The sequence below is a fragment of the Desmodus rotundus genome, chromosome 1 (assembly GCF_022682495.2).
Source record: "Desmodus rotundus isolate HL8 chromosome 1, HLdesRot8A.1, whole genome shotgun sequence".
In the NCBI taxonomy this organism is placed as follows: domain Eukaryota; kingdom Metazoa; phylum Chordata; class Mammalia; order Chiroptera; family Phyllostomidae; genus Desmodus; species Desmodus rotundus.
The window spans coordinates 210,447,404-210,473,187 of record NC_071387.1 but is presented as its reverse complement, the minus strand read 5'-3'; the positions used below and the strand labels follow the sequence as shown (position 1 = coordinate 210,473,187).

Genomic DNA, 25,784 nt, shown 5'->3' with positions numbered 1-25,784 from the left:
GTCGCTGTGTGACCTTGAGACAAAGTCACACCGCATGTTTACAGGTCACAACTAGGACAGTCACCCGAGTCAGCTTGTTAGAGTAGCAGGGACCCACCATCTTAAGCCCCGCCTGCTGTCACCCATAAATGTAGACTGTAGGGAGTTACTGACTGACGGCCACAGCCGGACCCTGGCCTGGAAACCAGAGGCTGAAACTCCAGTGTAGTCTTACTCTGCGTTACTTACTTAACTAACAGCACTACAGCTGTGAAGGTGCTGTTGACAGTTCCACGTGTGCTCAGGTGCACAGCGGCTCACGTGGAAAACCACGCAGTAATCAGTAAGTAGCGATGTAGGAGTGGGATCCGTGTTTCGCACGCTCGCCCCTGCAGACCCGCCCCTGCCCGCACTGTGTGGCCCAGCGTTCTGGTGGACATTCGAAGTGCCTTTGGAGAGCAGGAACTCATGGGGCTGGGGACACACAGCGTTACAGAACGTAGACCGCGTGTGCCGAGTCACGGAGATGCTCGCGTGACCCTGTACATGAGTGTCTTCCGTGCTCAGGCTGTGAAGGTTTGCTTCCCTCCACGTTCCCATGCAGGTGCGGTACGCCAGAGTGTACTTGAGGGAGACCACCCTGATCTCCCCGTTTCCTGTCCTGCTCTTCGGGGGCGACATCGAAGTTCAGCACCGGGAGCGCCTGCTGTCCGTGGACGGCCGGGTCTGTTTCCAGGTACGTGCTCCCGCTGGTCTCACTGACGACATCAAAGTTCCGCTTCCAATGCCGTGAAGGGAAACTTCGAAAGATGTTTTGGCATTTGCATAACTTTTTCCTGTAATTTGACTTAAAGTAGATTTATCTTGCCCGAATGGCTTAAATCTGTTAAACTTGAAAATCAAATTATATAGCTCCTCAGACTACATCCGCCTCCAGTAACAGCGGTAACTCGGCCCGGACTGTGTGCTTCAGCAGTGCAGTTTCCGCTCTGCAGGTAGGGCCCGTGAGTTCAGTGACAAGTGGCTCTTCTAGGTCGCATGGCTGCTCCCGGCAGAGCGAGGCTCAAACCTAGAACGGTCTGACCCTCTGACCCACGCTCCGTCCACGCCTGCGTGTTGTCGGAGCCTCTGGGGGAGCTCCGCCGGCCTCTGCCGCCGGCCAGCAGGTTCTTTCCCTGCGAGCCCGTCGCCACCGACCGGTGCGTACTGAGCACATCTAACCCAGGGAGCGCCAGGGTAGCTGTCTGTCCAGGATGGGGTGGGGGGTGAAGACATTTCCAGGGCAGTGTGCAAAGAGGCTGAGGTGGTAGCAGTGTCCTGTCGCTGGGTCGCACAACTGTCGATTTACTGCAAATCTCCGAGTGGTGCACTTACGATGAGTACCTTTTATGGTTGTAAATGGAACCTCAGTGATGCTGTTTTTAAATACGAGGTCAAGTTTATGGATTCTTAGTAAGGAAATTGAGGTTGGTGTAGCTCAGCTACAGGAAGTAGCTGGCCTGTGTTCTCCCATAGCGCTCTGCACTGAAGACCAGGCACGCGGACCCCGGCCGGTCCACGTGCTGACCTGGGTCCACGGTGCATGCTCACACGCTAGGAGCAGCCGCCTCCACCGCCCTCTTCTCTCCACAGGCCCCTGTGAAGATAGCCGTCATTTTCAAGCAGCTCCGAGTTCTCATCGATTCTGTCCTCAGAAAAAAGCTTGAAAACCCTAAGATGTCCCTTGAAAGTGAGTGTTTGACCACAGCGTCGGTAGGGACAGCGCGCTTTCCAGCGTCAGAGCGCACCCGGTAGCACCCTGAAGCCTTAGGTTCCCAGCAATGAAAAGTCGTGTCTCTAAAACGTATTCAGTGCCGACTCCATCAGACTCGTGCACAGTTCTTCGCAGCCGAATGGTGCTCCTAAGACCCCTTCAGTTTATTCCTCCCCCCAACCCTCATGTCGACGCTCTGGGCCGTTCTGCAGAACACAGGGGTAGAATTGAGCTTTGCAAACTGTGCTGCCTGTCAGCACTCTGGCAAACCGGGAGTGCAGTTACTGGAAAACGTGAGAATGAGGGACCTTCGGGCAGGCTCCCAGCCTGGCCCCGCCCTCCTCACAGGCGCAGAGCCCTGAGTCTACAAAGCCAGCACAGCAGCCTTCCCCACATCGTTGGGGACGCTGTTTCCCATGAGCCTGGCGCAGGACCCCCTGGACTGGCCAGGCACCAGGGGCTCCTCAGATGATCCTGGCAGCTATGAAAATACACAGTCCGAAGACCCACCCAGACACATGGGGTCTCCTCCACGGGATGCCTGCCGCTCTGCGGGTTTCTGAGCTGATCTGTGACACTTCCCCTCCGCTGCTACCCTGCTCTCTGAATGAGATGATGGTTGTAAACTGGGTTGCTTTCTGGGTAGGACTCCCCCGTTCAGGACGCGGTCGGGTGTCTCCACGCTTGGAGCTAACGCATCTCTGCTCTGCTTCTCGCAGACGGGGAGCTCTGTCTAAAGGCTTGACTGGAATCGGGTTTTCAGGAAAAGAATTGTTTCTAGTTGGTTCTAGACTTCCCCTTGCTTCACAGCAGTAAGCACTTGAATTTGATTTTTCTGCTTTTAATGATGTTAAGAATTGACTGGTAACTAACTGTCCCGGTAGTTCTCATTGCTGACAGGCGGGGAGGCAGCCGAGTGTGGGCACGCGAGCCTTACACAGGTGTGATTTTCCTGGCTGTTGGAAACCAGATGCCATCCATGCGTGGGAGATGCGGCCGTTCCTTAGGGAGCTTTGGGTGTCACAGCGCAGCCTCAGCAAGAAGGGCATCAACAGAGGTCCCCACTTTCCATCGGGACAAGTGAATTGTAAAATGATTCAGGGTCTGCCTCTGCCGGGAGGGGAGAGTAGAGCTTACCTGAGATGAAGCACAGTTTCTGGCTGGGGAGAGGGTCAGCCGTGCACTTGGGCCCTGCCCTCCTAGACTTTACAGGGAGAAAAGTTGGGGTATAATTAACGTGAAACTTTTGAAAAAGAAGTAACTGAAGTCCCACGTGTGCTGCCGGTTACTCTGCTCCTCCTCCAGTACAAATTGCGGTTCTTCCTAGACCCGCGGCTGCTCCCCCGCGAGTGAGGTTTGTCTCCACCCCCCATGGCCTGTGGTCGGAGTCCCCACCGCACCCAGCCACACCCAGCGCAGCCTCTTACGGATGCTCAGTCCTGCCCAGTGTCCGAGGACAGGTTAGGAGGGCACAGCGTCAGGGCAGCTATTAACACCACCTCCTGGGCGAGCAGCTGGCCTCTGTGGTCTGTCTGTGCTAACAGTAATGCGGCTCCTTTGTTGTGGGGCAAGGCCGTGTCCTCGCATTAACACCTCCTTGAGCCCCCTTCCCAGGAAGCTCTTCCCTCTTCCGCCTCCATCCGCTTCCCCCCCAATAGACACAGAGAGCACCGACAGTCCCCTGGGCAGTCCCCCTCCCCAGGAAGTCCTGGCACTCTGAGGGGCCCACCCCGCCTCCAGAGCAGCTGCACCTGCAGCTGCATAGGTGGGAAGTTAGCAGACTCTCGGGGTAAAGGGGTTCTTAAATGACTAATTCCTCACAAAGTCCCAACAGTTACATCGCATCGCATCTCTTCGGGCCTTCGCCTGCTCTTTGCCAAAGTCGGTGTGAGTGTAGCAGCGATTGAAACAGTGTTTGTAGGGCAACAGATCACACAGGCCAGGGCTTTTCACCTGGTGGCCCACAGGAGCCTTACAAACAGGCAGCACCTGGCTGCTGAGTCGGGGGCGCTGACCTCTTTTCCTGTAGACTGCCGGAGGAAGACGGCAACCACCCACACTAGGTGTCCGTGTGAGTGCATCAGTCACCCCGTTTTTCTGCCAGGTCAGCAAAAACGTTTTCGGTGTGATGCAGAATGTTTGTAATTAGCGTTGGCTTTGTGCTTTAATCTAAAGGAGTTTTCAGTGAAGGGTACCTGTTGTTTTCACGGGTGCGCATTGGGAAATCAGCCAGTGACGGGTGTGTTCTCTCCCCCACAGATGACAAGATTCTACGGATCATAACAGAACTGATAAAAACAGAGAATAACAATTGAAACTGAAGCTCACGGTCACCTGCTTTAAAAGTGAAGATGAAGATGCAGCCATGAACTTACCTGAGAGTGGGCTGTCCCGTTAGGTCTCCTCCGTCCTGAAAGTGTCGTCAGGGCCGTAGCAGAGGCAGCAGGGAAAGCGCCTTCTTTACACACGTGTGATGTCCTACTTCCTTTCCAACGACGAAGTCGCTCCAATAAGTCCTTGGGGGCCACCCCTGCTGTACGCGCCCCTTTGTGCCTTATGGGCGGGGCCCGCTCTGTGGTATCTGTGACTTGGTGTCGGGAGTCCCCGTGCACCCACCTCCCCCACCCCACCCACCAGCACCAGTCCCTGGTACCTGGAGAGTTGGCACCTTCCTGATGCAGAGAGAAAGTGGCCCCAGACCAGCTGGAGTCAGACGTCTGTGAACAGGCACAGCTGCAGAAGTCAGCCGTCCAGCCTTTGACCCTCCAAGTCCAAACCTGAGCAACTACTCGAGTCCTCCGCAACAGGCCCGAGCCCGAAGGTGCCGGCGCCATGCGGAGGGCGGTGCCGCCTGGGAGCGCATAGTAGGTACTCAGTGTTTCTTGATGAATAAAGTTTTATTACCTACCTAATTTCTATGTAGAAGACAGAATGTGGAAACTGGTGGACACACACTCTACATTTAATTGTAAAATGGAGTTATTTGCCTCAAGTCACAGTCTGGGGAAAACTACGCAGGTCCTGTTCAGCCTGCAGGCACGTTCTCTCTATTCACCCACAGTCCCCACCGGGCGCGGGGACCCAGTGGGCCGCACAGCACCTTGGGGTCGGGGAGGTGGGGGGTGCGGGGGAAGGATGGAGGGCGTGGAAACGCAGAGCTCAGGGAAAAGCGAGCGGTGTAAACCGGAGACTAGCTGGTTTCAGGGGTGAGTCTGCCTGGGAAAGAAGGACACCCACGGGGGAACAGCAGCCAGAGGAGCGAGGCCAGAGGGAGCAGGGAGGCGTGTTTATGGGAAGGCTCGGTGGCTCCGTCCCTGTGTGTGCTTCTGGCCGCGAACATCTGGTGGAGACAGAAACCTCCCTGCATGCCTCTCACGTTAGCATCCCAACGCTTCTGTCTATTGTTACTCTGTGACACTTGCCCCAAGCTTTCCCCCTGCCCCCTCCGCCCAGCCTGCACCCACTCCCAGTCGGTCCCACCCTGCTGTCCCTGTGCGTGGGCTTCCCATGTTCTTTGTCTAGTCCCTTCCCCTTCTTTCCACCCTTCCCATCCCGTCATTTCCAAACCAATGGCAGCACACTGAGCACCTGAACCCAAGACAGCTGGGTCCCTGCAACGCACTTCGCAGAGAGGGACGTGTGTCAGTGGACACACGACTCCCTGGGGTGCTGGACAGAGTGAGGACTGGGTCGCGGCTGATGGAGAGCTGCAGCTGTTGGAGGTCGTGAGCATGACGGCTGTTTCGTGGGGGACGCTGTCCTACTGTGCTGCGTGTAGTCAGGCAGATGGCCAGTGACGGGACCCTGGGATGGACGTCTTGTCCCTGGGGATGGGAGCAAAGGTGACCAGTCCCTTCCAGTCCTGGCAGGAAGGAGCCCCTGCGGGTCTGCCCCGCTGACCCTCCTGAGCACGGGGCTGCGGCAGAACTCCAAAGACAGCTTCCTGCCGCCGGAAGCAGCACGGCCTCGGCCTCAGCGGGAGGGGTCTGGCCAGGCCCGTGCAGAACGCGAGGCACTGACCACCACTGAGTTGAGCGTCAAGGCTGGTTGTGAGGATGACAAGTACATTAGGGCACCCGACTGTGTGTGGCCCCAACTTCCTTAATGAATACATAGTACACATGACGACAGACACAGGCACTGTGCCCACACATAGGCACCACTGTGTGGTGTGTACAGACGCACAGGGGCATCTGGTAGGAAACGTCATCGTGAAGTTTTTCTCATTTTAGTACAATAAGCAGGCATTGCTTTTCTAACCAGGAATATGCAGTGAAAGCCATTCATCCAAAAGCGCGGGGCAGACACCGAAGGGACTCCGATGGGTGAACTCACACAGAGCCGGTGCGCGGGGCCGGCTGCAGGGCCTGGACAGCCCAGGCGACTGCCTCCCGGGCGAGCCAGGCGCATTCTCTGCTGCTGCTTCCGGAGGCTGTGTCACGCCCGGGTTAACGTGGCAGCGCAGGACACGGGCGCAGGGGGTCGGGACAAACCGTGCTCCAAGCACGCTTCCCTCCGGGTCTCCTCCAGGCCCGGCTGACACTGCAGATGGAAGGAAGAGTACGCTCACGCAGGTTACGGTGCTGAGGGAAGCGCGAAACAGCCACCTCTGCACAGGTGCTAGGACGCGTCGCTCCCGACCGATGCCCCTTCCACGTCCAGCCGCGCTGTCCATTCACTTCACGTCCAAGCGGCCACTGCACTGGGAGCTGGAGGGGGCCTGTCGGCAGCCCCACCTGCCACCTGTGGGTGCTCCCGGAGCCGCAGGCCCTCCTGCCGTTGCTCATAAACTTGGAGAGAGGTGATGAGGCAGCCCCTGCAGCTGCTCCGTGGTGGCTGCACTGTGCCCTGATGTCCAGTAGGCGCATTGCCGGCTGTGCCAGGCGGCCCTCCCTTTTCTGCTTTTGGGGGGGGGGCTAATTGCTGCCCTCTTTGTTTTCTGTGTGGTAGAGAAAGGAAGGACAGACAGCTGCCTGTCCGACAGAGGCCTGAGGCTCTGCTCCCACAGCCTTCAGCCAGCAGCAGCCAGCACGGGAGATGCACCTGCTTTTCTGGCGTGGGGTGGGGGAGTCCTCTGTGTGCTGGCAGGGCACCCCAGATAACTGCTTCAGGACAATGTAACTGAGCCTCCGCGGGACCCCCACCCCACCCGAAGTCGCTGCTTCCCAAACAGTGGGGTGGGGATTTAAGCAACCTTCTGAAATCCCTCACTGTGGGAAAGGAGGTGCACAGCAGGGAAAGATGGTTTGACCTGTCGAAGGCAGCCAGGCAGGCTCCCTCCAGGCCAGCACGTAGCTAAGTCTGCACAGACCTCAGGCTCCGGTGGCCGTTTTGCTCCCCGCCTCCGGCTGCCTGCTCTGTGTGAGCAGGGGCCGCATGCGTCTCCACCCCAGCAGAGCTTCAGCGATGCTCAGCACCTAGTAGGTGCTCACTGAAGAATGGGCGTGGGGGGCAGAGACAGGCAACCAGAGCATTCAGGACAGCTACATTCCAGTCACGAGAGAACTTCGTGACAGCATCCTGGCGTGCCTTGTCTGCTCTGCTACTGCATGTGGGACAGGTTCGCACGGGAGCCGAAGGTGCAGAGCGAGGCGCGCTTTTCATCAGCGAGGAGTCCAGCTAAAGAACAGAACAGCCTGCAGCTTCCCTCCTCCTCAGGCCGGCCTGTACTGGGGCTCTCCCTCCCCACAAGGTTGCTGGGCAGCAGACTCGCCAGACTTGTCTGTCTAGCACTCACAGCCTCGCTCACCACCTCCTCAGTGGGGGCTGATCCCAGACCTCAGACACAGCCTGCTGGGCACAGTGTGGCCCTGCCTCCTCTCCCCTTTTCCCCACCCCTGGTTCTAGGTCAGCCTGCACCTCCCTGCTCACCCGGCAGCTCTGCCTGCCCTGCCGAACCCCACACAGAGCCTCGGGGTCCCTCCGGGGAAGTGCAGCCCTCCCTGACCCCGTGGCGAGTGCAGGTCCGCTCACCCGTGAGGGTCTCTCAGCCGCAGAGCGGGGACTGATGAAGTGCTGCAATGAGTGAGAGCGCAGCCTGGCGGAGCAGAAGCACTTGGAGAAGGTCGGCAACCCAAGATCCTACCTGCCCTGTTCCCGTGACCTCTCTGACCACTCAGCTCCTGTTCCCTACAAGGTACGCCGGCCTGAGCCTAGGGGCCTGCGCCGCTGCGCCCTGGCTGGGCTGCTGTCCTGCAGGTGTCAGTCCGTGTGGCCGACTCCCCCACGTCCTAGAGCTCTGTGCCCGAATCTTCCCCGTGAGCCTTCTCTGACCAAGTGGCCCCCGTCAGCCAGCGCCCCAGTGCCCGGCCCGGTCTCGTGCGTGGCTCCTGCACTGCCACCCGGAGTGGGTCCAAGGAGGCAGGGGTGTTCAGCTGCTCTGGTCGCTGAGTCCCAAATCCCAAAGCAAGTCTCCCACAGGAAGGGGCACTGCTTTGCCAGAGTGGCCAGGCCCTGTTTCACTCTGCCCACTCCTTTCCGATGTCCACGCTGGACAGTTACCAACGCGTTTCGGGCCTCACCTGGGTTCCCTGCTTTCTACCTAACAAATGCCCCAAACAAGTCTGATGGCAGAAGTGAGTGTCAATGCTGCAAATGTACCCATGCAGGGTCAGGCGGCCTGTCCCCACCTGACCCCTCCGGGTCTGCAAGGAGGTGGGCTGCCCCTGTAAAGGGCCATGGCAGAGGGAGCATCGCCATGACCAACCACAGTTCGAGGAAACCCTCCCAGGCACCCTGAGACAAGTCCCGGGTCTTCCACGTCCCGGAAGACCTGGGGCCTGAGCTGTCTCGAGGCCACTGTGCTCCCGGCTGGTGTGGTTCTCCTTTGTCCACTCCCATCCAGGCCCTCCCCGATGGCTCATCTCCCTTCCAACAGCAGAACGGAACGCAGTGTCTGAAGGTGACAGAGATGCAAACTTGACAGAGGGAAAACTCGTCACCCCAGCTCATGCTCACCTGCAGGGCTACGTCTCCGGGTCAGCAGCTCCAGGACCGGCCTCGGGGCTCAGATGAAGTTGGGTGGACTACCGTGGGAGTAACAGCAGCCCCCTTGCTCCTCGCTACTGTAAACACACATCGACGCCCAAGTCGGGTATGTGACTCATGGCCTGCTACATACGTCAACAGGCTGAAGGACACGTATTATTTTCCCCAGCCAGCCTGGGTGGCAGAAAGACACACACCTTCGCTTGAGCAAAACATAATTGCTGCAGCAGCGAACTCATACTGAGCACTTTCGTGCCTCATGCAACCCTCGGGGCGATTTTATAGACTGCTCTCACCACCCCACTTTTTAAACAGCTAGGAAACCTTATGGAGCTTGGGTGCTGCATAGCTTCATTCCCACATGGATTCGAACCCACGGGTTTCTCTGCAGAGCTGAGCGTCTTAATTTACTGCGTGCTACCACCTGTGCTGGGCAGGTCGCCACAGGTGGGTGTGAGCCCGGAGGAAAGGCACACGAGTAAACGAGGGGAGAAGTGGTGTGTTTGAGGGAGTCTACGGACGGCGATGAGCTCAGTCAGCAAAGCAGCAGGTAGGCAGGTGTGGACACTGGAGGGCATTTACACATATAAGTCAAAGGTCAGGCTTTAAAAAATGTGCTGAAAATTCCTGCCCTTTGTTCACTAAATACCAGCAATACTTGTCTGACTTCAAACACCTTAATTACGGCTCAATTTGAGCGCTTAAATGCATTAATAGAAAACAGCGTCTTCAGTGAATGTAATTTTTAGTGACAGACCTGCGTTTCGGGGTCATCTGAGGCGGGAACAGAGCCGTCCTCAGCTGGGCAGCAGCCTGCTGGTTTTGTTTGCCACAAAAGGCACTGCTGCGAAGGCACCGTCCTCATCCAGCCCCCGCCCGGGACTGGCAGGCTGCCGGGTGCTCCTCGCCGAAGCCCAAGTGCCCACCTGGGAGACACAAAACAGGACGGGGCACAAGGCCACCTTGTCCACTGTGATTACACCCCGCAGCTGAGAAGCCCCAGGGCCGAGGGCTAAGCAGCTCAGTGCAGAAGCCCGGTGTAATTAGGTTTGGCGTTTTAAGTGTTTCCGGTTTACCTACTGCCTCTAAGGTGCATTGGGCCCAGGGCCCGGAGAGATTAGAAAACAGACATTACCATATTTTTCAGACTATAAGACCCACTTCCCCCAAATTGGGAGGAAATGGGGGTGTGTCTTATAGTCTGAACATAGCTTACCTGGCTCGCTTCCAGGGGGACTGGCGGGGAGCGAAGGTGGAGTAGGTTTTTTTTTTTCTATTTTCCTCTCCTGAAACCTACGTGCGTCTTATAGTCTGAAAAATACGGTAATTTTGAAGCCCCCCTCATTGGGAAACTTGGACCATACAGCTCATACCACAAATACTGCACCCCGGTGGCCTCCAGCTCTGCCCCTCCAGCCCGTCTCCCAGTGATTGGGCACAGTAATCTACCTTTTCTCTTTCCTCCCCCCTCCCCCCAGGACGTGTTTATTGATTTTGATTTGAGGATGTGTTTATTGATTTGAGAGAGGGAGAAACTGATTGCTTGCCTCCCGCACGCACCTGGCCGGGGACCTAGGTAGGTAAGTGCGCGGACAGGGAATCCAACCTGCAGCCTCTTGGTGTAAGGGACAACGCTCCAAGCAACTGCGCCACCCGGCCAGGGCACAGTCCTCTTTCAGAGCAAAGGGCAGACCAGCCCTCCGCGCGGTCTGGCCTCTTCAGTGGCTTCAGGTCGTCTAAACATCCAGGGAAGCCGGAAGCGGGCGCAGCTCTGCACGATCGCGCTGCAGCAGGAGCGCCGCGGGCGAGCAGGGAGCCAGGCCGGTTCCGTCTGCGTCCGCTGTCTGCGTGACCGTGGGCCGAGTACTTGTGCTCTCCGTGCCTCAGTTTCCTTTTCTGTAAGTGGGGACAATGCAGAATCGACCTCGTGGCGCGGTTTGGAGAGGCAGGGAGCACAGCACACACAGAGAGAGCACAACACAGCACCGGGCCCTCAGCAAGTTCTGCGTGAGCGTGGGCGTCGTCTCCCTGCCTCCGCCCATCCGGCCTGTCCTGCTGCGCTGCAGCCACGCCGGGTGGGCAGGCCCCGGACCCCACCCCCCTATCCAGTTCCTCTGCCGGGAATGCTCGCACCCCAACACCCGTCTCTGCTCCTCTCCACGCCCTTCTCCATCAGCTCGGCCTGCACTGGGGGGTTGCGGGGGGTGGGGCGGGGAGCCTGTCCTGGGCAGGCGGGGAGCTCCCACCGTGGGCTGCGGGCTGCCCGGGGTTTTGGGGGCCCAGCTGAGTGTGAGCATCGGTAAACTGCAACGAATCCTCGGTGCGAGCGCGCCCAGTGCCGTATTCGGGTTTCAGAAGGACATCAACAGTTTTCCTGCAAACGTGCGCCAGGCCACATTCCAGCCGTCCTCACGTTTCTTTGTTCCCGACCTGACGCTGGGATTTAACCGGCGCCCCGTGCTCGACCTGCGGGCGCCGCCTCCAGGAGGCCCCGCTCACAGCCCTGCACACGTCCCGAGGGACAGAGGTGACCTGTGGCGGTCCCCGCCAGCACGCCTGCTCTGAGCGCGGGCCAGACCCGGCCGTCTGCGCACAGGGGCACGCCTCGGACACCCTGCGCCAGACCGCGCGGTGAGCTCTCCTCAGGTGCAAGCCGGGTCTGCAGCCCGTGAAGCCGAACAGCCGCGAGGCTCCGCAAGCAGGACGCGAGGAAGCGCGGCGAGGGTCCGGGAAAACGGTGAGGTCCGGCCTGCCGGGGGCCGCTCTGCCTGCGGGCACCTCGGGGAGGGCGGAGCCCTTCGCGCGCGGCACCGCTGCCCTCCGCCCGCAGGCTCACGAAACCACGGCGCCGCTCTGCGGGCTGTCTCCAGTGTGGTGGCATTGCTGGGGTTCCCCAAACAGCTGTAAAGTGACCCCCGCTAGTTCACGTACGCAGAGGCCTGGGATTCACCCCAGCAGCACTCAACTCGCGCATTTCACAGACGACCGGGGGGAAGGCCCGCAGTGGGAGCGACGCTTTTCTGGACTCCGGGCTCTTTCCGCAGCACCGCTGCGCCAGCGGGGCCGACGTGGGAACCAGAATCCCTGGGTTCTTCTTCCTCACCCTGGGCGCTTCTCCCCGAGGGCGTCTGGTGCCTGCCCCCCCCCCCCCCAAATTCAAGGGCTCCCGCCACGACGGTGCCCCGGGCGGCCTGAGAGGAGACGGGAGGCCTGGCACCTGCGATCTGACCCGCAGGTGATTCTCAGCTCACCCCTCGCGTTACAAACCACACCCCTTAGCCTAGGGACTAAAGGCTCTGCTCGGGTTTGCAGGGAAATGGGGGTAGCACTGCCCGGAACGCGAATCGGTCCCTTTTCTTTCGCCTGCATCTCTGGAAGACACTGCCCCGAACCCACTCAACTCCTGGGGACAAGGATTCGCACTTCGGTCACTCACGGTTGGAGGATTTGTTTGTTTGTTTGTTGCTGGAATGGGGCGAGGAAGGCTGGCCGCTCTGGGCTAGCACCTAGTAATGTCACCTCTTGGGGGGCCTCTGGGCTTCCTGCCCCGGCGACAGACCCGCAGGGCTCCCAGGTGCTGCTGGTGCCCCGCGGGCCCGTCTCCTGAAGGGTCCGGCTGCTTCCAGGGGGGGCGCTGCGGACTAACCCAGCAGGGCCCTCCAGCCTGGACACCCCCCCTCCCCCCGCCCCCCCGCAGCTCTGCTTCCTGGGGCTTCGCCAGGAAGGGGCACTTCCCCTGAGGACACATCCCCGCAGAAGCCGGGAGTAGGTAGGAAAGGACTACCGGGCAGAGGGGTGGGAGATACGACCATTTGGTAAAGGGGGAAGGCGCCCCTCCGACAAGGTGGCGCGTTTCTGAGCCGCCCCAGCCGACTCCGTGCCGGGTGGCAAGTGCGCAGACCCACGTGCTAGGCAAGCCTCCTCTGGCCGGACTGGCCGCGAGGTGACCGCTGAGCAGAGCCCCTTGCGTGGAGAGATGCTGGTGACTCGGGTCTTGCCTGAAACAAAAGCACAAGCCCAGTTGATCCGGGGTCGCTGCGGAAAACCCCGGGCTGGCAGAGTCGTCGCTGCAGGCTTTGCGTGGGGCTGGGTAAGAGCGGGCAGGGAAGGTCAGGCCGTCTGGCCCGGGAGCTGCAAGTGGCCCCAGGACAAGGTTCCCCGCGGGAATCGCAGGGCCGCCCCACTTCCACTGCTGCGGGGGTCGGAGCTCGCACCTCCTCGAGTGACTCCGCTCAGTTGCCCGGGTAACGCAGGATGCGCGCCCAGCCCGCGGCGCGGAGCCCTTGCGCTGCCCCAGGAGCCCCTCCTCCTCGGGCCTGCGGACCGCACGCTATGGGGCGGCAGTTTGGCCGGGAAAGCGCGGCGCCCCGACGCGGGAGCGCAGCCAGTAAGAGGTGGAGGGCGTGGTGGAAGCTGGCGCCTGCGGCTACTTAGGGCCTCACGGCCCCTCCGGCTGGGCTCCTTTTCACTCTGGCACGCGCGTCCTGCCTGTCGCAGGCGCAGAGTGGAGGGGCGGCCGCGGGGACCATGGTGACCCCGTGCCCCGCCAGCCCCACCGCCCGGGCTGGGAGAGGAGACAACGAACAGTACCTGCGTGCCCCGGTCAAGAAGAGCAGGCGCCCGCGGCTCCGGAGGAAGCAGCCGCTGCAGCCGCTGAGCCCGTGCCTGCTCCCGGGGGACTCTGGCATTTGCGTCCTGTTCGAGTCCCCCAGCTCAGGCTCGGATGGTGCAGGCAGCCCCGCAGCCCCCGGGAGGCGAGGCCCTGCCCAGCAGTCGGCGCAGCTGGATCTGCAGACCTTCCGTGACTACGGGCAGAGCTGCTACGCCTTCTGCAAGGCTCAGGAGAGCCACTTCCATGCGCGGGAGGCGCTGGCGCGGCAGCCGCAGGTGAGCGCCGGTGGGGACCCGGCCCGCGCCCCCCGAGTCCCGGCCTTGTCCCAGCGGGAAGGGGGTAGACTTTACAGATGGAGCGAAGTGGGCCCTAGAGGGCTTAAGGGACCTTTTCGAAGCCTTCAAACTGGTTGTGGGGAAGCAGCGGCACGCAGAGGAATTAGGACGGTTTCTAGTTCGAGTCCGCACTGCTACCGACCCAAGGCAAGGCATTTCACAACCCTGAGCTTGTTTGTTCATCTGCATGCGGAGACGGTTACGCGAGGTGCTGTGTTGCGCTCTCGGCACGGCGCCAGGCGTGGGTTCAGACGTGCTGGCGCCCAGCCCGGCTTTTTTCGCCGCGGCCCGGCCCGCGCTTCCCAGTTTACACGCATTTAGCTCTTTTCTCCTCCTCCGGGGAAGCTGCCCGGGTCACCAGGCCCCTGCCTGCCTGCCGCAGCTCCTCTCTGCCCTAGGCTCAGCTCAGGCCTCCCCCTCCTCCGGGTAGGTAACTGCGGAATCCCGCTGCAAGCTGCTTAGCTGGCTGATCCCCGTGCATCGCCAGTTCGGCCTCTCCTTCGAGTCGCTGTGCCTGGCGGTGAACACGCTGGACCGCTTCCTCGCCACCACGCCCGTTGCTGCGGACTGCTTCCAGCTGCTCGGGGTCACGTCCCTGCTCCTCGCCTGCAAACAGGTACCTGCCCGCAGGGCACGAACTCCCGGCCCTTCTGGCCGCCGGGTTCTCCAGTGCACGCGATCGGGGACGGGCTCCCTGAGCTCGTTCTGGCAGACGTTTGCGAGTTTACACGCCCGCAGCCTTACCTTCACAGTCATTCCCAGGCCCGAAATAGGCTGCAGTCAGTCCCTAACGTCAGTGCCAACAGCTCTTTGCGGTGCCGCCATTCCAGTCCCTTTAAATTTTCTCAAACCTTTTTCCAGTCGGGCAGTAGTTAGAGAAGACGCGCTGGAAACCCAGCGCAGGTGACTTAAGTGGAAGTAATGGCCTGGTGAAGCCCCAGCCGTCTCGCTGGAAGGGATGGGGGGAGTCCCGGTTTCTCCCGGGTTTGAGGCTGGGGTGCGCCTTGGGCGCTGGAGCCCGCGCGTGGGGGCTGAGCGCCCTGTGCTGCAGGTGGAGGTGCACCCGCCTCGCGTGGAGCAGCTCCTGGCCCTGTGCTGCGGCGCCTTCTCCCGGCAGCAGCTCTGCAACCTCGAGCGCATCGTGCTGCACAAGCTGTGCTTCAGCCTGGGCGCGCCCACCATCAGCTTCTTCCTGGAGCACTTCACGCATGCCCGCGTGGACGCCGGGCAGGCCCGGGTCTCCCAAGCCCTGGAGGCGCAGGCACTGGCACAGGCGGTGGCAGAACTGAGCCTGGCCGACTATGCTTTCTGCAGCTACGCCCCCTCCCTGCTGGCCATCTGCTGCCTGGCGCTGGCTGACAGCGTGCTGCAGCTCCCGCTCCCCATGGACTTGAGCCTGGGCGGGCACCCGGAGCCGGAGCTTCAGGACTGCCTGGGCAAGCTGCAGCTGCTGGTGGCCATCAACAGGGCCTCCCTGGCTCACGCGCTGCCCCTCCAGATCTGTGACAAGTGCAGCCTGTCCACAAGCTCGAAATAAAGTTGACCCTGGGTCTCCATTTAGCTCCCAGGGCCAGGCCTCTCCCATTGCTTTGGGAGAATGCAGTGTTGGCCCACGGAGGGGAGCTCTGGGCCCTGCATGGTCACCAGCTCATCCTGTGGGTTGTAATGAGTGTACGATATTAGTGACTGGTCGCTTATTTATTTTGCTGAGAGCACAGGAGAGAGCCGTCTTTACCGGATAAACAAGCCGTCTGTCTGTCCTGGTGGGTCTGAATGCTCCGCTTGGGCTTCTTTTGTTGAATGCAGGGATGGTGAAGGCCTCTGGGCAACAAGGCAGCAATTGAGGGGCCCTGCCTCCCCTCCACCCCCCCTCCCCGCCGCCCTCCGTGGTTGGCACCTCTGCAAGAACCGGGTCAGGCGAGGCCCAGGTGGAGTCAGGGTCACCCGAAGGCCTGCACCCTGTGAGAGCAGCCCCACTCCCCCGTCAGGAGGTTGAGGCCGGCTCACCCCTAGGAGTCCGAAGGGGTGCCGGGGTATGAGGCTCACAGATCCCGAACCGGCACCAGCCCCTGCTGTCCGGAGGGGCCAGGGCACCCGGCTGCGAAGCTCTGCGGCCCGCGCAGGTGCACTAGCCAAGAGAAGGCGGAGCCTGGGCAGCTCCCAGGTGCTGCAGATCCAGGCCTTGCGGGCAGCCGTGGCCACTGCAACTCCAGCCCCTCACCCTGCAACCGGTGGCCCGGCCCTTGAGCTGCTCTCACACCTGCTACCTGTGGGCCGGGGTGACAGGGGCGTGGCCTCAGTCAGGGCTCTCGCCGGGTGCCCCGTGCACACGGCTTTCCCGCTTCTGTCCGAGGCTCTTGTGAGGTGCGTGTCTGGTACCTCACTTTTCAGGGGGGCCCCGGCCGCAGAACCGTGGAGTGGCAGAAGGAGTAGAAGGCAGGTGATCTGCATTGCCCTTGCCCGCCCACCCTCCGCCACTCTGCTCAGCTCCCCGCCCCCCACCCAGGTTTCTGCAAGTGCTCAGAAAACGCTCCCCCGGGATGGGGGGCGCTGTTGGGAGGGGGTGTAACATACTAATTAAACAAGTGGACTCCGGAGTCCGTTTGCTGGGTGACCTGAAGCAAGTCTTAGTGTCTCCTGTAAAGATGGGAACACCAGCAATGCACGCCTGGCAGGGCTGAGGTGTGGGAGTGAGATGTCCGCTCAGACCCCCAGCACAGGCCCTGGCCCCCAGAGAGTCTTCCAGGAGGCTGGCGGTGGCTTGCACCGAAGGTGGGTGGAGGGGAGTTACTCAGAGAAGTACTTGGAGGCAGTAATACACATGAAGCAGCCCTGGCTGGTGTGGCTCAGTGGATGGAGCGCTGGCCTGAGAACCAAAGGGTCACAGGTTCGATTCCCAGTCAAGGCACATGCCTGGGGTGTGGGCCAGGTCCCCAGTAGGGGGCGCATGAGACAACCACATACTGATGTTTCTCTCCCTCTTTCCTTCCCTCCCCCCTCTCTGAAGATAAAGAAATAAAATACTTTAAAAAAGAAATAGAGATGAAGCAAATACGGAAAATGTTGCCAGTTGGAGGTGAATACACGGTTCATTCAAATTTTCTGTATGGTTGAAAACAAAGTTTTTTTTGGGGGGGCAGTCATGTACTATTGCATTTAGAACTAAATGTGTGACAAGCATGCATAAATAAAGAGCAAACAAAGCAAATTCAGAGAATCTTCCTCGCACCTCTTTTCCCGTGTGCCCTCCAGTGCCGTCCAGAGCCAGGGCCCTCGCTCTGAGCCCCTGGGGGGGCCGTCTCTCCTGATGTGTTCCCCGCACTCTCCAGGAGCTTGCTCCTCCTGCGCTCCGGGCGAGGGAAACGGTGATCCCCACGCTCTTTGAGGAGAAGCTGGTCTGTGATGGTGAAAAGGAGGGGGGAAGTCACGTCATCTGTGCCAAATTCCAAAGGCTCTGGAGCCTTCAGCCTGGCTGTGCAGTGGGGGGAGGGGACCGGCTCTTCTGCAAAAGTGTGACTTTGGGAGGAGGTGTCTTCACCAGCATTACTCCATCACTCCGCCAAAACTTGATGTGTGTGATTTGGTTCCAGAATCATCCAGACTAGGAGCCATGTAATCATGCAATTCCAGGTCCTGTTGCCAGCTACTCTAGTACACATTTTTATGTGCAGTGCCCATATTTTTCTACACAAATTGATGGAACTCATTGGTGGAAAATGAACCTGTTCTGGAAAATCAGCGATGGTCTCCACATGCATAAATCTCCCCAAAACTTAGCTAAGAGCCCCCCTACTTCCTTTACAGGCTGGGAAATTGGTGAGGGGTGGGGGGTGGGGGGAGGATGGGCTGGCCGACGGCCAGGCTGCTCAAGAACCAGGGGAAGCAGGCAACAGCCAGGAACAGACTGGGCGGCGGGAGGTGCCCAGAAAAGGCTCCTTAAGACGACATTAATTTCTCCACGCACACCAAGTCGCACCAGTGGCGGCATAAGTAATCTCATCCTCACAGCAAAGCCCCTGAAGTCCGTGTTATGTCTTTCCTAAAGAACTGGGGTCCATGGACCTGGTTCTGATCCTCGGGCGCTCCGCCCCTAAAGCCACAGCTGGTCACGGTCAGCGGCATCACACCCGCTCTAGCCGACTGGCCTCACCCCGCTGGGTGAGTCTCTACGATCCGAGTCTCTAAGTCGATACCCGCTCTCATCACTGTTAGGGGGCCTTGTTTATTAATCCGGGTAAAAAGCGTCTTTCATTACTAGTACTAGGCATAAGACCCAAGGGGCCCAACAGGAGGTCGCAAAGGCCCCAACCTCAGACGATGGTTCGGACTCGATGGGTTTGCGTGGTCCCGAGAGAGGCCCCTGGCGCGGACCTGGAGATGCCCCTTTCCGGGACAGGCTCGGGCCGGCAGCCGCCACCCAGAGCACCGACGCCTCCGGGGGACAGCGCACAGGGACCGGGGCTGCAGGGGCTGTGGGACGGTCCACCGTGGCGGTTTCCGAGATGGGAGGACGGTTTGTGGCGGTCACTTTATCCTAATTGGCCCCCTTTCAAAGGCTACGCTCAGGCGCTGCCGCCGGGAAAGAGCGGAGCTGGGGGCGCGGGGCTCTAGGCCTCAGGCCCGGCAGATCCCGCGGGGTGAGTCGCGGCTGCGGGCGCCCCCTCGGAGTCTCGGGGGCACCTTCCGGCGGGTTGCCGCTGGGATTCGACGCCCCACCCCTCCCCACGGGGCAAGGCCGGCGCCGGGTCTGGCTTTGGAAACGGCACGTTTGTGTCCTGCTCTGCGGCTGGGTGGGCAGAAGTTGGAACGAGAATCCTCAACGGCGCATCCCTGCTGCCCAAAGGCGGGAAGGCGGCGCTCAGGGTTAGGGACCGGCGGGGACCGTCCTCCCCTCCCCTCCCTCCCTCCCCCCCTTTGGCGCGGCCCGGAGGCGGCGGCGCCAACCCTGGGCGAAAGGGCGCTGGCGGGCCCGGGCCCCGCGCTCGCGGCTCCCGGGGGAAGCCGTGGCCGGGTCGGGTTGAGCGCCTCCGCCCCCGCGCAGATTGTCCGCGCTCAGGGCGCCACCCACCCCGCCCCCCGCGCTTCGGCGCGAGCCGCAGCTCCCGCGCGCGGCCTCCCCCGCCCCTCGGCGCCACCCGGCCACCCGCCTCCCCCGAGCTCGCGACGGCTCCCAGGCCCGCGGGCGCCTGGCGGAGCGCAGGGAGCGGGTCGCCGCCTCCCAGCCGTCGGCGGGGTTCCTGGGCCGAGGCCGGCGGACAGGCGGGATGCAGGCGTGCGAGGGCGCCGCGGCGGGACGCCGGGCCTTCGACAGCATCTGCCCCAACCGCGTACTGGAGCTGCGCGGCCGGGCCCCCTGCAAGCCCGGGAAGCCGGAGAGGAAGGTGGGGCGGGGCCCGGGGCCCGGCGGGACAGCACGCCCTGGGCCCCCAGGGCTGACCCGCACTCCGTTTCTGTGCCCGCCTAGTCCGCCCCTCCGCGGACGTTCTTCCCCGGTTGCAGCGGCGGCAGCCCGGTGTCGGTGTACGAGGAACCCCCGGGCGCCGAGTCCGCCACGCTGCCTGGTGAGCCGGGTGGCCCCCGCGCGCGACCCCTCGGGTTCCCGGTACCGGGCAGGTGGGGCGCACGCGGCCGGGAAGAGCTGCTCTGCTGGGGTCCCTGCGGCCTGGCGGCGATGCCAGGGGCCCGCCCTGGCCGGAGGCTCACGATCGGCCGGGCGCGTGTCCGGTTCTTCCCGCGCAGCCTTCACCACCATAGACCTGCAGGACCTGGCCGACTGCTCGCTTCTCGGGCCAGACGCGCCGCCTGCCGGTGACTCGACCGCCTGGCAGGTACCTCCCTCCCCTCGTGCCTCCGGTACCCAAACTCGGTCTTCGGGATCGCGGGTGTGTTTCCGCAAAGGCTTGTTGCCCGTGGGGAGCGCAGACACGTCAGGCTAGGGAGGGGACGTGGGGCCGGAATCGGGCCCCGAGGACCCGATTTCCTCCTTCCTCCCAGTAAGTCACGACAGTGGCCGCCTTCTCAGAGCAGTTCTGACCGATCCGGGCAGGGGGCTCACCTGGAGGGCGCCCCGCCAGACCCGTCTCCTGGTCTTCTTATCCATTCCCTGGAGCTTCGATCGCTCACTCACAAACGCACCAGGTGCGCGCTTGGCATCTGACGTGTCTTGTGGGTTCCCCCAAGGCGCCCTCCCCAGGCGTTGATGCACCTTTCCCATCTCCTGGGTGTCGGGGGAGTGTGGAGATGGGAGGGCAACGCCTGGATCAAGACTGGGAAAGACGAAGAGAGTTGACGCTTGCAGGAAGCGGAAGAGGAACAGGACTCTGGGAGGAATCCACAGGAAACGCTCCTCCGTGCAGAGGGGCCCTGCAGCGGTTCTAAACAGTTTCTTTTTTCTTCCCCTCCGAAGGCTCCAGTCACCTACCCTCATGAGACAAAGAGGCATTTGACGTTTTTCTTTTCCTGAAAACCCATCTTCTTACTTCCGTGCCACTCGAGCACTGGCCAGGGCTGACCCTCCTGGGGCCCTTGGTGGAACCTCCCAGCACTGGTGCCCGGCAGGCCCGAGGCCTGCTCACCTTGGGATGTGAAGTGCCCCGAAGGACAGGTGGTCCTAGCTAAATGCAGCCCGGGAGAGTGCCAGTCCCAGCCTCCGGGCAGCAGGTGCCGGGGACAGGAGGCCGGTGGGGACAGGCCCAGCACGGAACCCTCTCAGATATGACCGCCTCCTCCAGCTGCCATCGGTGATGGAGCAGAGCTTCCCAGGGCACCCCTGAGTGCCCCTGAGAACTGGGACAGAGCCCGGGGCTCTCAGGGTGGTGGCCTGCCAGAGCAGAGGTTGTCCAGGCGAAAGGTAAGAGTGGGCACAGCCCTGCGGAGGCCGTTCTGTTGTTCTTTTTAGATCTGGACGTTCAAATAAGGAGAGATGGTGTCTGCGTGCCTTTCCAGGGACCCAGAGCCTACGCCACTCTCCCACAACAGCGGGTCAAAATCCGGGAGGCTCTGGCTGAGTCTTTGCGCCAGTGCGCAGAACTGAAATGTGACACTGTGTCCGTGCTAGTCTTTGCTTTTGTCTGCCGTTGCAGTTGGAGAAATGTCAGATTTGTGTGTAATTGGGAAGGTAGGATCAAAGTTCCAAGGACAGAGGTCACACAAGATGGCCCAAGAGGTCCAAGACTTTTCCTGGGGAAGACAGCTGGTGCAGGAGGGAGGGAGACCCCTGGCCCGGCCTGCTGGGGAAGGCGGGCAGACAGAAGCGCCCTGGAAGCGTCTGAGGTCCAGGGTGGGGCACAACCCGGCCGGCACAGAGGGAGCGTTTCCTGCCCCCCAGGCGCTGAGTTGGCCTCCAGGCTCCTTGTGGCTGGGGCTCGTCTGCAGTCTCTGCGAAGAGGGAGACCTTCCTGCCCTTGGTGAAGGAGTCTCCTGTCCTCTCCCGTGCCTTCCACCAGGGAAGGACTCGAGCTTGGGCATTTCTGGGGCCCTCAGCCTCTCCTTCCTCAGCTCCTTTCCCCTGCAGCCTCAGTCCCCAGCTGGTGCCAGCGGCCCCCCTGAATGAAGCCTTCCTCCCTGAGGAAAAAAACTGACCCTGGCACTGTTTGAAGCCAGGGTCAGAATAAGTTCTTCTCACAAACATCTGAGTAGTATTAAGGTCGGCTTTAGCGAGCAGAGTGTGACGGAGGCGAAGGAATCAATGAAACGTAGCGCCTTGAGCAGAACAGCGGTTTTTGGTGGGCGTGCTGGAGGCGCCCCCACAGCGAGTCCCCAGAAGACTGCTTCCCAGTCTGGCGGCGCTGGAAGCCAGGCTCTCCTGAAAGGCGGGTGAAGCCGGAGGCACTGAGGTCCAGAGGCAGGAGGATCGAAAGGGGCTCCCGCGTTCTGGGACAGGAGCCCCAATTCCACCGTTTCAGAGCTGGGCGACGTTGGGCAATTCAGTTTCTCTGAGCTTGATTCAGAGGAGTCGTCGCCGCGGCCTGGGCCCTGCCTGCCTCCCACATCGGTGTGAGAAGTAACGGAGACTCCGTGTAAAGGGTTTGTCAACTCCAAACGTTCAGGAACTAAGGGCACATTGCAGGAGCCCAGGAGAGTGTCCAGTTCAAGACGCTGCAGGTGCGTCGCACTGCACGGGAAAAGTCAGCTCGGAGTTTTAAGAAACGAGAGCAACAGGGCCGCGCCCGCAGCGTGCAGAAGGGGAGCACTTCCCACGGCATCTCTGCCCTGCGTCTTAGCCGACCCTTTCCCTTCCACGTGGGGAAGGAGTGGTCTAGTGTGACCGAGCCCGGGAGCGCAGTACGGCGTCAAGCCACAACCCTGTGAGGCCCTGCACCGTGTCGGGTCCCGGGGGGAAGGACCGGGGGTTGGGTGATCGCGCAGCGCGCGCCCGGACCTGGAGAGGTGGCTCCCGGGTCTGTCGCAGGTGAGTGGGCGCCGAGGTTCCGCGGTGCAGGAGGGGCGCGCCGCAGGCATCTGATTGGCTGGTGACCGGCCAATGGGGCGACGCGGGGGCCCGGGCGCGGGGCTGCAGAGCAGCGGAGCTGAGCGCTGGGCGCCGGAACCTGACGCAGCAGCGCACGGTGGCGGCGCCATGCGCGACCCAGACCGGGTCCCGTCTAGGTCCCGACGTCGTGCGCCCGCCCCGCGCCATGGCGGTGCAAGGCTGCTGGGTCCCGCGTCTGCGATGGGGCTCTGATGGTCAGGCAGGAGGCCCCGCTGCGAGTGCGTGCAGACCCGCCGCCGAGCCCAGAGCACAGACGTCGGAGTAGGGAGTGTCCCGGGCCTGCCAGACCCGGCGCTAAGCAGTTTATACCTCTGGTTTATTTCAGAGCCACGCCGCCCCGCAAACGGCGGCGGACTTCGATCTGCAGGATTTCAGGGACACGGTGGAGGATCTCATTGCAGGCAAGTGAAGTCTCTCTGCAGTTCGGTAACGGCGGGGTGTCCCCGCCGCTGTGAGACCGGTTCAGATTTCCCGGGCGGGAAGGCGGTAAAACCAGCACCTGCCAGCCACTCGTCCAAGGGCCAGGCTCTTCGATATTTGGAGGACCCCGGGCTTCCTGGTGGAGAAGATGAATCGCAGGGTCTCTAGCGCTTTCTCAGTTTGCGAGTGTGAGATCTGGACAGGTCCGGAGAGGTGAGCGGCAGGAGTGTGCGGAGCTGAAGACTTGGGTGACTGCAGGCAGGTTGAGCGCCTGCTGCGTGTGTGCAGGTGTCAGCAAGGGCCTGGGAACCGCGGGGATGCGGAGCGAGGGCCGCTTTACTTACTAAAGAGAAATCTCCACGTAACCCTGCATCTGCGTGCCATCTTGTTGTCCCTGTCCCACTGGGCGCAAGTCTGAGGCTGCAAACCCAGCTCCCGCTCTCCTGCAGACTCGTCCTCCTTGATGTCGCCTCCCCTGGCCAGCAGAGACTTCCCCTTCTCTCCTTGCGACGCACTGCCCTTCGCGCCCTGCCTGTCCCAGCCTCTGGACCTGCTCACCCTGCCGCCGCCACCGCGCCCTGCGGATGCGCTCGGGTCGGAGCAGTACTGGAAGGAGGTGGCCGACCAGAACCAGAGGGCGTTGGGGGACGCGCTGGTTGAGAACAACCAAGTAGGGACTCTGGGCTCGGCTGGCACTCCTGGGGTGGGACAGGGTGTGGGCCCCGGGATGTGGGAAGCAGTGGGCCCGCGGGTGGCCCTCGGAGCTGCCCTGGCTCCAGGGCCCTGCCTCAGTTTCCAGCTTCACCAAGTGGGGATTCTCTTACCCCGCCAGGTTTCTAACAGGGCCCCCGTGCTTACTGAGGGCTTTCTGTATGCCTGGTATTGTGCTCCCCAGTTTACATCCTCCTCGCCTTTAACACTGTGTTCTTCGAGCTAGACACTCTTACTAGCCCCGTTTTGCAGGTAAGGAAACTGAGCTATAGGAAGGTTGAGCTTCAGAGGTGGAACCTATCTGCCTGTTGCCCAGGTCATTTACTCTTCACCACCAGCTACACCGAGGGTTAGGTGAGATGCATTTCGTCCAAGTGCTCTTTAAGTTTAAAAAGAAGGTTCTAACTCTCACCAGTGTAACTACCCACGGGCCCTGTTCCTGATTGGACGTTAGGTCCGGGTTTCACTGGTGCAGAGCACCCTGACAAGGCCCAGCACTGTGCCTGCCGTTCAGGGTCCCGATTTCCCGCAGCTGCACGCCACACTGACCCAGAAACAAGAGGAGATCGCGTCGCTCAAGGAACGCAACGTGCGGCTGAAGGAACTCGCCAGTCGGACCCGGCACCTGGCCTCAGTGCTGGACGTAAGAGGGGCGCACACGCGGGATGCTGCGGACAGTCGGAAATGTCCTGTACATCCGCCCCCCCCACCCGCTCCCAATGTGGGGCTGGGGCGAGGTGGGGAACAGAGGGGCCAGCTGGGAGCCCTCGGAGTCACTCGCTGGGGCGCAGGTGAAGCGCGCCCAGGTGTTCTCTGCGCGCCCGACGGTGGCCCCAGGCGGCGCCCCTCCTGGTCTCTTGCAGAAGCTGATGATCACGCAGGCCCGGGATTGCGGGGCGGCCGCGGAGCCCTGCCTGCTCAAGGCCACTGCCAAGAGGAGCTTGGAAGAGTTGCTCGTAGCCGCGGGGCAGGACTGCGCGCAAGTGGACACCATCCTGAGGGATATTTCTGAGCACTGCGACGAAGCGCTGCAGAGCCGCGACCCCAAGCGGCTACGTCTGCAGCCGGAGTCAGCGAGCCTGACTGGTCCACCCGGGCAACTGCACGGCGCCTTCCGCGGGCTGCGCACGGACTGCAGCGCACGCATGCTGGACCTGAGCCACGGGGAGCTGGAGGAGGGCGGCTCCTTCTGCACCCCCATCCGCAGTCACAGCACCATCCGCACCCTCGCCTTCCCCCAGGGCAACGCCTTCACCATTCGGACGGCCAACGGGGGTTACAAGTTCCGCTGGGTCCCCAGCTGAGCTGGCATGTGGTCCCTCCAAAACGTTGCCCGGCATCCTGACCACAGCGCCTGGAGGCCCAGCGGGCGTAGTGGGACTGTTTCTTGCACCCGGCTTCTCAGACTCCCCCGGCAGGGCCAGGGCCACCTGACGCAGATTCTTTCCAGGAGCAAATCACCCTGACGCACTGCAAGTTCTGGTACAAACACGGTCCATCCCTCCGCTTTCACAGCGGGATGGCGTGAGCGCACGCATAAACACGCACACGTGTGCATGTGTGCGGCAGTCCATCCGCCTTACATTCTGTACTGTCAGAGCTGGAAGGGGCTTAGAACCCGCTTAGCTATTTTATCATGTAAAATGCCCTGGTTTTATAACAGGGAAAAGGAGGGTTTAAGAAACTGAGTCATTTCTACAACAAGAGGCATTCTTGGGGACTTCCAGTCCCTCACACTACTCGGGATGCACATTTTTAAATAACATTTTTATTTTTTAAAAGATTTTTTTTTATTTTTAGAGGAGGGGAGCGGAGAGAGAAAGAGAGGGAGAAACACCAACGTGCGATTGTCTCTCACGCGCCCCCTACCGGGGACCTGGCCAGCAACCAGGCACGTGCCCTGACCAGGAATCGAACCAGCTGGCTCCGCTGAGCCACGCCAGCCAGGGCTGGATGCACATTTTGTCACTCGACCTCCCCCAGTCCTGGAAGGACACTTAACTGTGTTCCCATCGAAAACTTTTATTCTAGCTGCCAGAATAAAAAGCTAGGAGAGGCAGCCTGAACATTTGCCTTCAGGCAGTGAAGTAGAGAGAGCTGTGGGTCCTCTGAGGCTGCGCACTCTGAACAAAGTGGGGGCCACAGACATCTGTCTGTAGTGGTCTCGCATTTAATTTTGCAAGATTTATGGTGAATGTTTATCTTAATTCTATATACAGTTTTGCCTAAACAGAGTAAGCACACAAAAGACACACTTTGTTAATAAAGGCATAAGTTGATTTAAGAAAAAGGCATATCCCACATAAAACTGTTCCTATTTTTGGCCAGAAACCAAGCGTGGAAATTTTGGCAGAAGCAGAGCCACCTATTTGAATTCCGAGGGTAAAGCTAGGTCCACCTCTGTCTTGTGTATTTTTTGGCCTGGTCTCCCAAGCGAAGCTTCCGTGCTATGTGCTGCCTTCACCCTCCATCTCTTCTGCCCCCTTTTGTGTGAGG

At 61.0% G+C, this 25,784-nt stretch overlaps 3 protein-coding genes and 1 long non-coding RNA gene across 5 annotated transcripts in view; 3 read left to right on the top strand and 1 right to left on the bottom strand.

The window, feature by feature from the left end:
• Window positions 1-4,644, top strand: part of DHX29 (DExH-box helicase 29) — a 38,417-nt gene extending 33,773 nt beyond the window's left edge. The window contains exons 25-27 of the mRNA XM_053914826.2: window positions 584-715; window positions 1,612-1,708; window positions 3,992-4,644. Of these exons, the coding sequence (XP_053770801.1) occupies window positions 584-715; window positions 1,612-1,708; window positions 3,992-4,047 (285 nt within the window). The 3' untranslated portion in view covers window positions 4,048-4,644. The remainder of the gene's footprint in view (window positions 1-583; window positions 716-1,611; window positions 1,709-3,991) is intronic.
• A 598-nt stretch (window positions 4,645-5,242) lies between these two features.
• LOC123480889 (uncharacterized) lies at window positions 5,243-9,682 on the bottom strand. The gene is made up of 4 exons (XR_006657030.2): window positions 9,477-9,682; window positions 8,690-8,796; window positions 6,068-6,274; window positions 5,243-5,556 (listed from the first exon to the last, which is right to left on the bottom strand). It is a non-coding gene; the product is annotated as an uncharacterized lncRNA (long non-coding RNA).
• A 612-nt stretch (window positions 9,683-10,294) lies between these two features.
• On the top strand, window positions 10,295-16,864 carry CCNO (cyclin O). Of its 2 annotated transcripts, none has more exons than XM_053914836.1 (6): window positions 10,295-10,617; window positions 11,075-11,456; window positions 11,701-11,954; window positions 12,032-13,606; window positions 14,097-14,282; window positions 14,718-16,864. In XM_053914836.1, exons 4-6 carry the CDS (start codon window positions 13,247-13,249, stop codon window positions 15,201-15,203), a joined length of 1,032 nt encoding a protein of 343 aa, XP_053770811.1. In that variant the 5' UTR covers window positions 10,295-10,617; window positions 11,075-11,456; window positions 11,701-11,954; window positions 12,032-13,246; the 3' UTR covers window positions 15,204-16,864. The 2 variants fall into 2 exon arrangements, with proteins under 2 accessions (XP_053770811.1, XP_053770816.1); XM_053914841.1 differs by having other exon boundaries at window positions 10,295-11,456; window positions 12,032-12,156; window positions 13,217-13,606.
• A 2,066-nt stretch (window positions 16,865-18,930) lies between these two features.
• Window positions 18,931-24,775, top strand: MCIDAS (multiciliate differentiation and DNA synthesis associated cell cycle protein). Its single transcript, XM_053928006.1, has 7 exons — window positions 18,931-19,047; window positions 19,131-19,227; window positions 19,406-19,494; window positions 22,483-22,558; window positions 23,027-23,247; window positions 23,821-23,931; window positions 24,152-24,775. The coding sequence occupies exons 1-7, from the start codon at window positions 18,931-18,933 to the stop codon at window positions 24,590-24,592; spliced, it is 1,152 nt and encodes a 383-aa protein (XP_053783981.1). The 3' UTR covers window positions 24,593-24,775.
• Window positions 24,776-25,784: the final 1,009 nt, after the last annotated feature.